Source organism: Podarcis bocagei, assembly GCF_964188305.1.
Source record: "Podarcis bocagei genome assembly, chromosome: 4".
Lineage (NCBI taxonomy): Eukaryota > Metazoa > Chordata > Lepidosauria > Squamata > Lacertidae > Podarcis > Podarcis bocagei.
The window spans coordinates 75,501,419-75,516,270 of NC_138128.1; the positions used below are offsets into that span (position 1 = coordinate 75,501,419).

Sequence of the window (14,852 nt, forward strand, 5' to 3'; positions counted from 1 at the left end):
ATGGGTGCTGCATGTGCAGTTTGCTCCCTGGTGCAGCTGTTACAGCTGGTGCATGTAGCCTTTGAGAAAACTAAAGTAGCATAAATTGGCTATTCAGATGAGGGTGCTAGACTTAGATCTCCCCTTGTCTCTTAATAGCTGATAGGCACCACTGCAATTATCTCACCTGGATATGTGCACACAACCCCAACCACTGGGGCCTGGATTGTTTGATTGTTCTCAGAATGGAACATACCTTTCTCATAGTTTCTCCCCGCTCTGGTTCCCTAAACTGGGAATAACAGAGTCATTACAGGTCTTCTTGTCACAACCAATAATGCCCGTTCATTAGAATACATCAGTTTATTACTCACAATACCTCACAGAGCACGACTCTATTATCTTGACACCCCTTTCCCGATCAGCACCTTGGCCATAATGTAAAAGAGAGTTTTCAGTATCCCATATTGCATGCAAGTTAGAAAAACATACCCTTCTTTTCTTTTCCCCATGTAGCTTCTAAAGCGAGAGAGCAGCTGAAATAAGCAATCACTGTGTAATGAAGACTCATTGTTGCATCTCTTTGACCTTTTCCAGTTCATAAAGTAGAGCAGTTTCAAATGAATGACTTTTACTCAAGCTGCATACAATCTCATATCATCAAAATAGAGAACTGTGAAACCATTTGAATTAGGCTTTGGGATTTTTGCCTCTGGGGAAAAAATATGTGTTGTGGCTTAATATTAACTACATCGTATAGATTATTCACTTTAGCAGGGGCCATTTTGAAAATCTACAGGAAAAACAACATTACTTCTTATTTCTGGTTAAAGAAATATGACACAGTGCAATACAAGTGGCCACATTCATTCAGGTTACAACCCATTTTCATTGCAGGTTTAAAATATGTCAGCAACCCTTACTCACAAGCTCTAAAAATAAATCTGCTAAGAGTTCATTTGTTTAAATTCCAGAAATATTATTCCCCACTATTAGAGGATAGTTTTGTTTGCACTGGAAACAAGCTACCTGCAAAACTGAAGGGGAACTTCAGGCTCAGGTACCCAAATTCAGAACTGCCAACTGCCTTATAGTCCCAGTCTGATCCCAAACTCCAGCCTGCAAGTAAATTGCCCATTCAGGAGGAAACACCAAAATATCATCTTTGACTATAGGCAAGTAATCAATTTAACAAAGGACAGTCACCCGGCAGCCATAACAATACACTTTATGCTACCATCACTGTGCTGTGGGAGCCAAAGACTTAAAGCAAACTGTAATTAAGATATTTATTTCTTCATTTATATTCCATTTTGTTGCATATCACCAAACTACCATTAAAGGGTACTAGCTGATGATAAAATAACTGAGACAAAAATCACAGTTGTATAATTACAATAAGCACAGTCGTGGGTGTTATTTCGAATCGCTTAAATACAATTTCAACGTATGCACCATTTGATGAGAAGCCACTGAAAGCGGTATCGGGGCGACAATCCAGCACATTTCGTTTTTAATAGGCTTAAGTGTACTTTGATCCGTACTGGATTATGGCCATGATCTGTAGCACTAGCCATTACTAGAATCAGTACAGCAGCAAAGTAATTTTATGTCCTTGGAAAGTGATGAGATGGAAGTAAAGCAATACCCAAATAATGTATACTTGAGGCAGTTTACAGCATTTTGAATTATGGAATTATATTAACTAACCCCCCCCAACTATTCTGTAAAATGGCTTTACCCATTGAAATCAATGAATATTCTACCATTGTTTTCAGTGAATCTGCCTATTTCAGCTCCACTTGATCATTACTTTTTATTGTGAGAAATGAAACGGCTAATTCTGTTATCATTTGGATGACAGACACTCATTAGAATGAAAGGAATTCTTGTTCCTACGGGAAATATCATGGTAACCATACAATAGCTAACACGACAACTGGTAGTGTCTAATGGTCATATGACACACAACAGTGATTTTAATCTGCATTATACTGCTTAGAGCATTGCCTTTGCTTAAAGGGGATCAGAATACATAAACAATTATATATATATATATATATATATATATATATATATATATATATATATATGCTTTCGTAGATATATATATAAATACACACACACACAGACACAGACACAGACACAGACACACACACACACAGGCTATGTTATGGATTTACTTTGGAGTAAGTCCAGCTGAACACAGTGGGGCTTACTTTTAAATAGCAATACATAGAACTGAGAGAGGGGGTTGGGGAGAGATAGTGTGACACTATAATATCACTCCATGTTGTGGAAAAAGCATATCTATTATCTACCTATCCAACCAATCACTATGTTGTGCAAAAGAGGGAAATCTGCAGGTACCATCTTATGAGAAGGTCCATTCTGCGTGATAACAAAACAGACTGTTGTTAGTGTGTTGTTATACATGCTTTGTTGTATTGTAAATGCTTAACTTCAGGATGCTTAGAATCACTGTAGACAATTGTAGAGCTGGAAGGACCCTGAGGGTCTTCTGGTCCAACCCCCTGCAAAGCAGGAATCTCAACTAGAAGTGGTTCAGAAATAAATAAAAGTGTTCCAAACATGCATTGCCAGTATACAGGAAGGCAGAAATATGTGCAGAAATTCAAATTTCACACACTCCATGCAAAACACACACACACACACACACACACACGCCATCCAGCCAGTTACAAACTCCATTCCCAGTAGCCCAGATTAATATGGAAGTTTATACAAGCTCGCATGTTTCCTCTGTGCAATTCCATATGCTTATCTTAAACCAACACATGCCAAATGCTGGATTGGAATGCCTGTCTTCATTCATCACACTGCGCTGAAAATATTATTGAGCAATGCAGTCTAGTTATTTAAAACAGCCACTCCCATGTATTTTTTTGCACAGTAAATATTATCAACAGGTGTGCCTGAGAATGTCCACATTCATTACTGCATAGACTGAGGAAGGTCAGCTATGTCATCATTAATTTTACTAATGGATGCCTGGACGCAGAGAAGTTTGGACTGATGCTAAATGTCACTGGGAGCTACTTTACCTTAGCCCTTTACACCTCCAGATTCTCTGTTGCCTTGTTCCATCTCCAATTGGTCGTGACATCAACTAGGGGAGGAGGACATTTTAGGGAGCAGCAACTGCCATCTCCTTGCATTTGTCAAGTACACCTAAGTGTTACATTTAGAAGTGCTTGGAAGGTATAAAGAAAGGAAGGATGCAGCAGGACATCTACAGGGCTGTGAAGATGAGTATCCAATGTATCAAGTGCTACCTTCTAGTGCTGTTACTCATTTCATTATTGGGTCATTCCACGTCATTTCAACGAGGTCATGTCACCCTCCGTATTGGATGTTGATGAAATTTGCTGTACACCCTTCCCTTATGGTTGAAAGAAACCCCCTTAATTCCCCCCCCCCATCTCAAACGGTTTTGATTTTATAGCACTTCAATGTTTTGTCAAATCTGCGTTGTCTGTCCCTCGAGACCCTCGGCACAAGATACCCTTGTGTACATTTTATTTTTTTCCTCCATAACCAATGATCATATCTCTGAAATTTTACACAGAGCTCAATAAAATGATGAGGATTTCAGAAAAAAATACACCAGCACTCAAAAGATTTTATAAATGCCTAATTGTTTTTTTATAAATGCACTTGTAGCCTAGTTTTTTGGGTGAAAAAACTAGGTTTAGAAAACCTGAATTTACAGCGTGTGGGCATGATGCAACCCAAAGTTTTTGGTGTTGAAAATTATTGCAAAGACATGCTCTTTCTCGACAAAGAATGAAATTTATGGTTTTTTTATTCCTTGTAATGAAAATTTTACATTTTTTGGACATCGTGGGAGGATTTTGTACAACTTTCCTACAATCCATAGCTGTAATAGAAAAAATTAATGAAACAAAGTTGTCCATCTTAAAAATTAAAATAATATTGGTTATTGTAGGTTTTTTTGCGAGTGCAGGCTTGTTTTAATTTTGGGATATTTGAATTTGAAGTTATGAAAATTGGCTATTGGGAATTAAAAAAAAAAGAATTTACAGTCAGTAGAACATTACATGCTGACATGTAAGGAAATAAGACCTAGCAAGAAAAAAATTCCAAAAGAAGTAAAAATTGAGTATTATATACAAATTTGAGTACATCAAATTAGGCTTAAATTATTTTAAAAATATTCATTTCAGAAATATTAAAAATATTTAGAAAACATATTCAGGTTACTGAATACGTTTCTAAGAATGGATTTGAATCCCGGTCTCTGCCATCTTTGTCCAGCACTCTAACTACTATACCCACATTGGTTCTACCACCAATATAATAGAATAAAATGTTATCATAATTATATTCTTGCAAAAGGAACATGGCATAATCAAATGATGATACCAAAGAGCAAGATTAGACTAGGGCATGGTGTTCAATGTGTGCTCTTGAACCGGACATGAAAAAATCCAGTCATGTCAGGGTCAAGGATTTGAGAATGTGATTCATTTGAGTTAAGAACAAAATTGTTTTTTGTAGCATGCACCTTATAGGTGGTGTTGGAGAAGTGAGATATTTAGAGAACCATTGTTTAAAATGTCGGGAGTTTGTAGCATGGATGTCTGTTTTTCAAGTAAAACCTTTAAAAAAAAATACTACCATATGTATGCGGTCTCTTGGACTCACCCAAAGTAAGAATTTGGATTCACCTGTATTCCAAAAAATAAAAATTACTAGCAAAATGAAATATTTTTTCCTTCTTTTTTTAGTGTCAAGACCCATCATGTAAGCAGGACTTACTGGCTTATCTAGAACAGATCAAACTGTATTCCCACCAGCTCAAAATCTGCAGTCAAGTTAAAGCTGAAATACAGAATTTAGGCGGAGAACTCATCATGTCAGCAGTAAGTGCAAATTGTCCTGAGGTCATTTCATTATACCATTATCTTCTGGTTACAACCTGCACTATAATCAGACAAAATGTCAGATCCATGAGACGAATATTTTAGTCTCTTGTGGGTGCGGCAGTTTAGCCCACATTTGGAAGGAATACATACATAGATACACGTGAATATTCTAATGTACATTGTATTTGTTGCCTCAGCATAAAGATCTTTCAGGCTAGATCGGGGGGGGGGGGGATACATTTGATAGCAGCATTATTAGTGTAGTGCACCAATTTCAAGACATGCTGCATTACCAAATAATTACTTAAAATAGCAGGTAGACTTGGGATTACTCACACAGGAAACATAATGGGGGAGAGTGGGTTGCATTTGTTGCTGTACTAGAGAAAATCAAGAAAAAGGCCGATACTATATGATGGTTATGCCAGAGTTATGAGCAAACATGCCACTGCACAAGTGTAGGATTGGTATTAAATAAGCAGCATGTTTAGATTCAATTTTAGTTAAATATTCCTTCTGTACATGATCCCATCCTGTTTATTTAAATGTGGCATTATTGTATAATTCTTTACTCATTTCTTGCAATCATACCTATTCTTAAATAAGCATCTTTTTCGTTACGAGGAATATTAATGCACTCCAGGAAATATGTGAGAAAGACGAATTGTCTCAGTGACTAAGAATACAAAAATGATACTTTCCTACAGGGGTTCCCTTCATTCTTATAACAATAAACACTCTGTGAATATGTTTAGTGGGAAATGTATAGGAGAAAACAAACCTGTTGGTAAAGTGGCAGAATCAACATTCTTGGAACCAACAGCTGAGCTACCATAGTGAAAGACTGACCACTCTTCTCCTACTACTGTTAATAGTTTGAGTTGCGCTACACAAGATGAAGTATAAAATTAGGGAGCACGGGTGGCACTGGGCCTCTTTGGCTTGCTGGTTGGCGGTTTGAATCTGCGTGACGGGGTGAGCTCCCATTGCTCTATCCCAGCTTCTGCCAACCTAGCAGTTTGAAAGCACACTAGTGTAAGTAGATAAATAGGTACCACTGCGGCAGGAAAGTAAATGGAAGCATCATGGTGTCCTGTTGCACCAGAAGTGGTTTAATGATATTGGCCACATAAGCCGGAAAGCTGTGGACGAACACCAACTCCCTTGGCCTGAAAAGCGAGATGAGTGCCTCACCCCATAGCCACCTTTGGCTGGACTTAACCGTCCAGGGGTCCTTTACCTTTACGTTATAAAGTTTGAGAGCTTATTATTTAGGTATGTTCCATGGAAATATGTAAATAGTTTTAACAACCATAGCAAAGAGACTTGAACTGCAATAGGAATGCAGTAACAGTAATTCAGGGACACGGGTGGAGCTGTGGGTAAAACCTCAGTGACTAGGACTTGCTGATCGTATGGTCGGCAGTTTGAATCCCCACGGCGGGGTGAGCTCCCGTCGTTCGGTCCCAGCTCCTGCCCACCTAGCAGTTCGAAAGCACTCTTAAGTGCAAGTAGATAAATAGGTACCGCTTTATAGCGGGAAGGTAAAAGGCGTTTCCGTGTGCTGCGCTGGTGCTGGCTCGCCAGCTGCAGCTTCGTCACGCTGACCATGTGACCCGGAAGTGTCTTCGGACGGCGCTGGCTCACGGCCTCTAGAGCGAGATGAGCACGCAACCCTAGAGTCGGACACGACTGGCCCGTACGGGCAGGGGTACCTTTACCTTTTACCTTAACAGTAATTCAGATTTTTGCAAAAAACATGGGGGATTTTTTGGGGGGGTGGGTGGGTGTGGGATATTGTTTCTCATGCAGTATGACTTATTAAAGCTGTAAATAGAAACAGCCTTCATAAAAACAACTGCAATCCTTTCTGCTTACTCACTGCTCTCCAAGATTTTGCATGTGTAAAAAAATGGTTTACTAAAGTGTGCAATCAAATGTGCTCACTTTCTTGTGATTGCAGAGGAAAAGTCCTTGCTGGTGATCCATACTTGTGGAGTAATAGAAATGTAGAATTGAAAGGGATCCCAAGGGCCATCTAGCTAACCTTCTGCAATGTAGGAATCTCAACTAGATCATACATGACAGATGGCCGTCCAACCCCTGCTTCAAAATCTCCAAGGACTGAGAGTCCACCACTTCTCATGAGAGTCTGTTCCACTGCCAAACAGCTCTTATTCCAGGTCATGCAGAAGACAGGTTCAAACATTGCTCCCCCACCACAGTTGGTCTCTAAGGTACTACTGGACAATTTTTTAAAAAAAATTAATATATTTTGACTGCGTCAGACCAACACGACTACCTACCTGGATCCCCAACCATAGATTGCCAACATGGGCAAGGGCTGTTTGGGGTCAGCCACAGGAAGGTTGAACAAGCCCTGGCAATGAGAAGCTGAGAATAAGACATCAGTCACAATCAAACAATCCTACAGGTTCTTCTAATAAAGTTCTTATAATGCTGTAAAGTAAACAGAAAACTGATAACACATCCAGCTTTTCATAATCATCCTAAATACCACCAACTGGCATAATGACAAATGAACTGCTAAATAGAAGAGAGCATCTGACAGAAAATCAATGCAGCAGGCAAGAAGAAAGAAAACTATTTCACTTTAGGCAAGTCCTTTTCTATATTGTGAATTTTCCACCTTCTTCTCCTGACCTTCTACACAACCATACACACACATATCCCAAGAGTTCTCCCCTGCAGTCTGCTCTTTAACTTGGTATGCTCTTAGACTGATATCTTTTTTTCACACCGAGCTAATAATAAGTATCTACATAGGCATGAGAATTATGTCCCCTGGAACCATTATCTGAAACCTGTGGTTGCTCCTGGGTCCATCTTTGTTAATAGTGGCCAGCAGTGCTGTTAAAGGTATCGGTTGGTTGCTCGACAGCAATCAGGCAATATGCCTCAATAGTCTGTTCTAAAGCTTTCTTATTAGTGATAAAAACCTTTAGAATACAGAGCGCCTATATTCCGTGTCTTGCTCATTCACTGGCAGAATCTGAGAGTGGGCGGACCTTAAACCTTCCCCAGCAGAGTGGTTTCTTGACGCCAAGTCTGCGCCTCCCCTCTCTGTGCGGAAGCTTTCTGCGCAAGGAAGGCTTGGGTAACGGGGGACCTCCCTCCTCCCCGCTTTGCTCCGGCAAGGTGTCCTGGCACCGCCTTGCCTCCTCCGCCCCCTGCATCTCCTCTCCACTAGAGGCGTGGCTACCTTCCTCCGCTGAGGAAGTGCTGCTTCCTGCTCTCTGTAATCCATCCAGCTTTCCCCCTCTCGCCCCTGAGCCAATGGCAGTTCCCTGAAAAGTGCCTTCAACCAGCTTTGGCTGGCACACCAGTTGGGGCCATTCCTCAGCTGAACCTTATCCCATCCCATGCCATTTATTTTATCCCTTTCCCCCTGGTCCTTTTGCATTCACTTCTTCCTCTTAAAGCAGCTTTCCTCTCGTATCCCTTTCCTTTCTTTTCACAGTTTATGTAGACAACAACAACAACAACATTTTATCTGACTTTATCATTTCCTTAAAACTTTCTCAGTCCTTTTTCTCTCAGAGCAGGGAGACCTTCCTTCCCACTCTCCCCAACTTATCTTTTCCTGGTCTCTGCCCACCCCCACTTTATTCAGGATGCAAGGAGCTGCTGATCCAACTTCAGACTATATGGCGTGAGTAATGGGCAGAGGAGGTGATGGGCAGGCAGTGGCACTGAGGTTCACCTGAAAATGGCCCAAGGCTCATGGTTTGAGAAAACGCTGCCTTAGAAAGCTACACATTCCATTGTCTTTGTTCCTCAGAAGTTTTAATTGTTTGGCTTGCCTCAGAACAGATTTTGGGTGGTTCAGGAGAATCTACCAACCGTTCCTTTTTCACTGCTGCTTTTGATGTACAGATACTTGATTTCTGGCCAATTCTAACTATGTATAGCTTTTGCCAAACTCAGTTACGTGTTGACCTTCTGCTTAAATTGTATTCCTTATGGCCTGCCCTTTTCTCTTCCAGTTTCCCTTCTCTGCCAGAATCTGCTACAGATATTCAGCAGCTGCAGTAATGGCATGGAAGGCAAAATGTAGATGGAATTGAAGAACATTCATTAGTCTTCTCATTTTTACACTTGGAATCTGATTCTGATTTCCATGACCAGACTATGGGTTAAATTACTTGGCTGTAAATATTGAAATACTTCAGAGGTGACTGGATTTCAGTTGGAGGGGAGCATAGGAATGACATATCAAGCTCTTATTTGTCCTGTCAGTCTAAGGATCAAAAAAGAAATGCTTTTACTTCTGCTGATTACAGTTTAACCTGCATTTCTCCCTATTTTCTTACACTCTGCTTTTTCCTCTAGGATGGCAGCCTGGAGAAGACATATTGATATAAAGTGCAGCCCTTGGCAGCAAAACAATTCTCACATTAAGCACAGAAAAGAAAATTGGTCTAAAGCAGGGATGCAGAAGCATCTTGGAAAGGAGTGGGGAGGGCAGGAATCTCTCCATTTGGAGATGCCCCAGGCATGACAGGCCAAGGTCAATCTCTGCTCCAACTCTTCCTTTGCTCACAATGCTCGCCAGTCACACCAGACCCCTCTGCCTATTCCCCTTCTTACACCGTCACAATGCTTTGAATTTGCATGGAGCTAAGGGCAGTGGAGGGGAGGGAGAACAGTGGCAGGGGCAGGGAGTTTGCAGCAAAATCTGGTCTGGATCAAAATCGTATGCCATCCCACCTTAGGGCAGGGGTTTGCCTTCATAAGAGCCACCATGCTTAATGGGAAATGTCAGGGAGCTTGACTCAGGGAAACGCACAGGCAGAGTCAATGTGGTACTCCAACAACATGCCAAAATACCCAATAGTCCTACCTCTCTCCCCCCCCCCAGTAAGCAACAGCAACACACCTGTCAGGAAACTAGCATAGCATCCATGGACGTAGCCAGGATTGGGGGGGAGGTACTTTTGTGGGCCCCCCAGAAGTGATGTGTTTAGTCTGTTAGTTAAGTGTTTCTATTGTTTTACTTGATCAGAGGGGCAGCTGCCCCCCTGCGCCCCCTTGGCTACGCCCATGATAGCATCTCTGCCCCACTCTCAAATTTATTTTGCATATGAAACGGGGCTTGATAATTTCCTGACTATATTTGGAAGGGGGAAAGCGGTGATTTATATCACAGTATGCCTGATAAAAGGTGCATACATTTTTTCTCAGGAAGAGGATGCTGATGGCAAAGTGTCATCTAAGAAGCATCCTTGAAAGATCAACTTCAGGGTGCTGTAAAGAAATATTTTGTGTATTTTGTGTTTATGTGGATTCTCGTTTCATCAGTTTTCTCTGGTTACGATGGCATGAGGCCTTGAAGAGGCTGTAGAGAATAGCAGAGAAAGACAAAAAGGTATCCCAGTGACTATTGTCCTTGAGTACATTAGATTCCCTGCAGAACGTTACTCAGATATGTATGGAACAGGCTGTGGGTAAAACTATAAACTATGCTTGCTGTAATGTGCAAGGACTAAAGGACTGTGACTGAACCACAAATCTACTACAACTCATGTTCATTTCCATCTGCAGCCTGACCTGGAGGAGGGTGTAATTATGTAATTTGTTTTAAAAATAGTGTTTTTTGAAGGGGAAGAATGCAGATACCAGTTGACATAGAATTTTAGTACTGGAAATCAGTGAAGTATTGTTTGTTTGGAACCGACTTTCTACCCTAAAGTGTAGTCAAGGTGGCTCCTTGTACAACAGCCCAAAATAATAAAATGCAAAGTCATAAATATACAAACCAACAACAAAACAGAATAGTAAAAGGCAATCATTAAAACGCTGCCAAGAATGCCAAATTAAAAGAATGCTCACTGGAGTAAATTGTCTTCATCTCTGGAATGAGCTTGCATGGTTTTCTCCTTTCCATATCTCTCTGAGTAGGTTAACATGAAAGGTGATGACTATTATAAGGTCATGTCCAACAAGGGATTAAAACCTGAGCCTTCCCAGTCCTAGCCTTCCCTACACACCAGCCATTACACACACCAGAGCTGCGTATGCACCATACATTTAAAGTGGCTTCCTCCAAAGAAACATGGGAACTGCAGTTTACCCCTCACAAAGCTACAATCCCCAGAACCCTTAACACAATTCCCTTCTTGGGGGGAAGTCATGTGTTTAGTTCTCAATTGTCCAAATTTTATTTTTCTCACTACACACAAGACAAACACATGCCCTCTAACACTGATACATACTGACATACAGGCAGTCATCCTGTGGCAGAAATGGCATGGGCAACTGGAGTTTGGGGCATGTCTGGGTAGAAGAAATAGGGTTAGCATTGGCAAAGAACCAATGAGTCCACAATCCCCTAGCCTCTCCAGTGGTGCCAGGGCCTGTACGGTGCCATATGCACATGACAGAGCAAGCATTAGAGTGGACCTCTCTTATTCTTTGGACTCAGTGAAAGGCATACTCGCTGAAAATGACTGGTCACTGCTGTTGTGCATATCACAAGAAAAAAACCCAAATGCAGCTTCCTGAGCACTACAAAATTCATTCTGATCACATTCTCATGATGCAGTACAAATTCTTATCACTTAATTCCATAGTAGCTTTTGAAACGAATTGTGTTCGGGAGTTACAAAAGCCAAACTTCAAAACATGTTCAGAATAATCAGATGGCTCTTCAAGAGGAGGTGGGCAGAAACCCCAGAACACAGTATTCTTTAAAATTATTCAAAAAGGAGCTGCATTTCTAAATTGAAATTGTCAAACTTATAATTAAATATGAGCACAGTGACTCTTCGAAGCTTAAAAGTTATTCATTCAGGTTATTGATATGAATTACAGTAAATTTATCCCTTGCCAATTTTCTAGTGCAAAATGACAACAGCAAAGGCAGCTTAAGCTGGAGGTGGAATTCACAGCACATGGAAAGAAATGCTGAAGACTTTTAACATTCACCAAGAGGCTCATACACAAAAATGAAATATGACACAGTTCAAATGCTATGCAGTCCAGGTTGGAAATCATCTGCCTAAAAATCTTCTGCCCTTCTAGAGTTCCATTATTCCTCCCCCAGCTTAGGTGTATTTAAACAGTGGCACAATACATCTACAGGAATTTTCTGTTGTTTAACTGGCACATGTTTCTGTTAATACTGTATTGCTCCTTTATTCACTTTTTTAAAGCTTGTGTTATGTATTATGCTTTTATGACATTGTGAATTGTCTTGAATGGGCTATGCCCCCAAAGGCAGGCTATAAATAATGTTATAAATAAATAATACAAAACTAGCTGCAAAACTAGAAAGGCAAGGCTCATTGTAGTCTTGAGCAATTAGAGCTTGTTGCTTTCTATTACTAAGCAGCAAAGCTGAACTCCTTTGCTGTTAAATCTTATTTGCTATATCAACACCGACTTTAAAAGTTTACTGTGAAAAAAGAAACAGGGAAAATACTAGCACAAGGAAGAATGATCCCGGCCAGGGTGCCATCGCAGCTGCCCCCCTGCCCCCCGGTGCCGGACCATGAAGCTCCGCCCCTGGCTGGGGGTAGTACCGAACTATCTGATAGGGCTACATGTGTCCCACCATAGCTGCTGTATGAGGATGGGACCAATACGTTGCATAATTCCAACCCAGCTGCAGAGACAGAGTTAGAAGCCTGCTTCAAAGTCCCAAAGCAGAATTAGGGGTGAGAAAATGTTAAGAGAAAAAACTTATGGATGTAAGAAGATTTTATTTAGAAACTGGCATCAGTTTTCCTGAAAGTTCTGGATAACTGTGTGTTTCCTCCACAGAGAATGAAAGCAATTTGTGTGCAAACATACACCATTCATAAAAATATTAAAATATAGTGTGTGCTTTCAGTTTGTTTCTAAAAACTCTTGTATCCATTGGTTTCTTTTTCTCCATTCTTTGGAGACATGGCACAGTTGTCCTACTCCTCATTAGAATGACACAATAATCCAGACATATAGTTCCATTACCTACATATGTCTTAAAGGTTTTGTTGATTTTAATATTTGCTTTTAATTATGATGGTTTTATAGGTATATTTGATTTTAGCCAAGTTTTATCTATCTTTCTATTATTTATGCATCACTTTGAGAACATTTTGATCAAGCAGTTAATATTTTTTCTATATAAACCTTCTCAATCAAATTTGCAGACCTCGGAAATCACAAAAGATCAGGGGATTAAAAGATGTGTAACATCATTTCTAAGCCAAATTATAGCCAAATTTATATTTAAGACTGTGATTTAGTGATTCTACTGTATTATTCTTGGGTTTGTTTTTTAAATTGTGCTGTCTTTAGGTTTTCAGTAAGAAAAGCCTGGCTGTAATGCTTTACAAATGCAAAAAAAAAAAAAAAAAAATGTCCACTGTTAAAGTAACTCTGTCCTCACCTCAAGCTTCTATTTATCCAACATTGCAAATAACTTTTGACCCTTCTGCATTCATGTTGGCGTATTCCTTACATGGAATGCACAAACGGAAACAAAGATCACCTGCATTTTAAATGTTTGTTTTTGATTACAGCTCGCTTGATTTCTGAGGCTGTTAACAGTTGTGTTTCTGATTACAGTTGGACAGCGTGACTTCACTAATTCAGGCTGCCAAGAACTTGATGAATGCCGTGGTGCAGACAGTGAAGATGTCCTATATCGCCTCTACGAAGATTATCAGAATTCAAAGTCCTACTGGCCCACGACACCCTGTGGTGATGTGGCGGATGAAGGCTCCGGAAAAGAAGCCTTTGATTAAGAGAGAGAAGCCAGAGGAAATCTATGCAGCTGTCAGGAAAGGGTCGGCTAAGAAGAAAATCCATCCCGTTCAAATCATGAGTGAATTTAGAGGAAGAGAAATAAACTGAAATTATTATTCTGTTCACTGCACAAGTTTCCTACACCAAGAGGCTGCTTGTTCTGTGTAGTTATTTTTTCACTTCTCTAATCCTACAAGTAAAGTAATAGTTGATGTTCTCGTTTTACATATGTTTAACATTTACATTACATTAGGTTATATTCATTTGTACACGATGAAGCAGCCTATGACTTTTTAAACCCACTTTTCAGTCATTGCCATCATATCTTTTAACACGATTTCTTCTGTTTTGAAGAGTGCTTTAATTTTGATCACTCACCCCATTATTTAATATATTTGATCTGGAATCTCACTATTTTGAACACAATATTAGGGGGGGAAAATAGTATCACAATGTGCCATGTTTAATCCAAAAAATCCCCCAGGTTTCAGAAAGGGGCTGAGGCAGCTTGATAAGAGGTTGTCTAATAATGTCACCTAGGGACTTCATGGTTAAGGAGGAACGGATCAGTCTATTTTCACTCCATGATGCAGAAAAATTCATATTGCAAAGAATGAATTCTTAGAACATCCTTATTTGTGGTTGTGGATTTGATTATGGGATGTTACTGTTCACACTCTTAAGAACTGCACTGCAGCAACTCTCACATTATTTCTAGTGGGATAGTTAATAAGACTAGATTTTTGCTCATGTTATGAAATACTGGCTTAATTAAAGTCAATGGGTGGCCTTCAGAAAATCTTAAAATAATCAGCACTACAAGGATAATGTATAATTGGACCAGCTGTTCAAGTGATGGAAACTGATACAGCTGCAGGGTGTGTTGGACTTCAGGAGCAGAAAGAAAACCTTGTTCTTCAAACCAGTCTTCTCCTGCTCCTTTCATAGCTCTCTGTTTTTTGGAGGAGGCTTGCTGATTCATCCAACACTCTACTGTTTTACCTTCCTTCCTTAAAACCCACTAGTCCTGCTTAACAATGAAAAATATATAAACCTGAAGAAAATGGAAGTTTTAACCATCTAGTAATGAACAACTAAGGTACCCCGCAGAGTGATTAAATTTAATATCTCATAGGAGAAATAATAAAAATGTAAAACATGTATTGAGTTTGCGAGATGTTTTCTCCTGCTTTTTTCCTGTTTCCCCAG

The 14,852-nt window shown here is 40.0% G+C and overlaps 2 protein-coding genes across 13 annotated transcripts in view; one reads left to right on the forward strand and one right to left on the reverse strand.

Moving 5' to 3' along the window:
- Positions 1 to 13,790, forward strand: part of CTNNA3 (catenin alpha 3) — a 559,480-nt gene extending 545,690 nt beyond the window's left edge. For all 5 annotated transcript variants that reach the window (XM_081190844.1, XM_081190843.1, XM_081190842.1 and 2 more), the window contains 2 exons: positions 4,752 to 4,886; positions 13,464 to 13,790. In XM_081190844.1, the coding sequence (XP_081046970.1) occupies positions 4,752 to 4,886; positions 13,464 to 13,751 (423 nt within the window). In that variant the 3' untranslated portion in view covers positions 13,752 to 13,790. The remainder of the gene's footprint in view (positions 1 to 4,751; positions 4,887 to 13,463) is intronic.
- The window catches only part of LOC308585315 (uncharacterized protein), a 472,994-nt gene that overhangs the window by 37,357 nt on the left and 420,785 nt on the right, over positions 1 to 14,852 (reverse strand). The window lies entirely within an intron of this gene.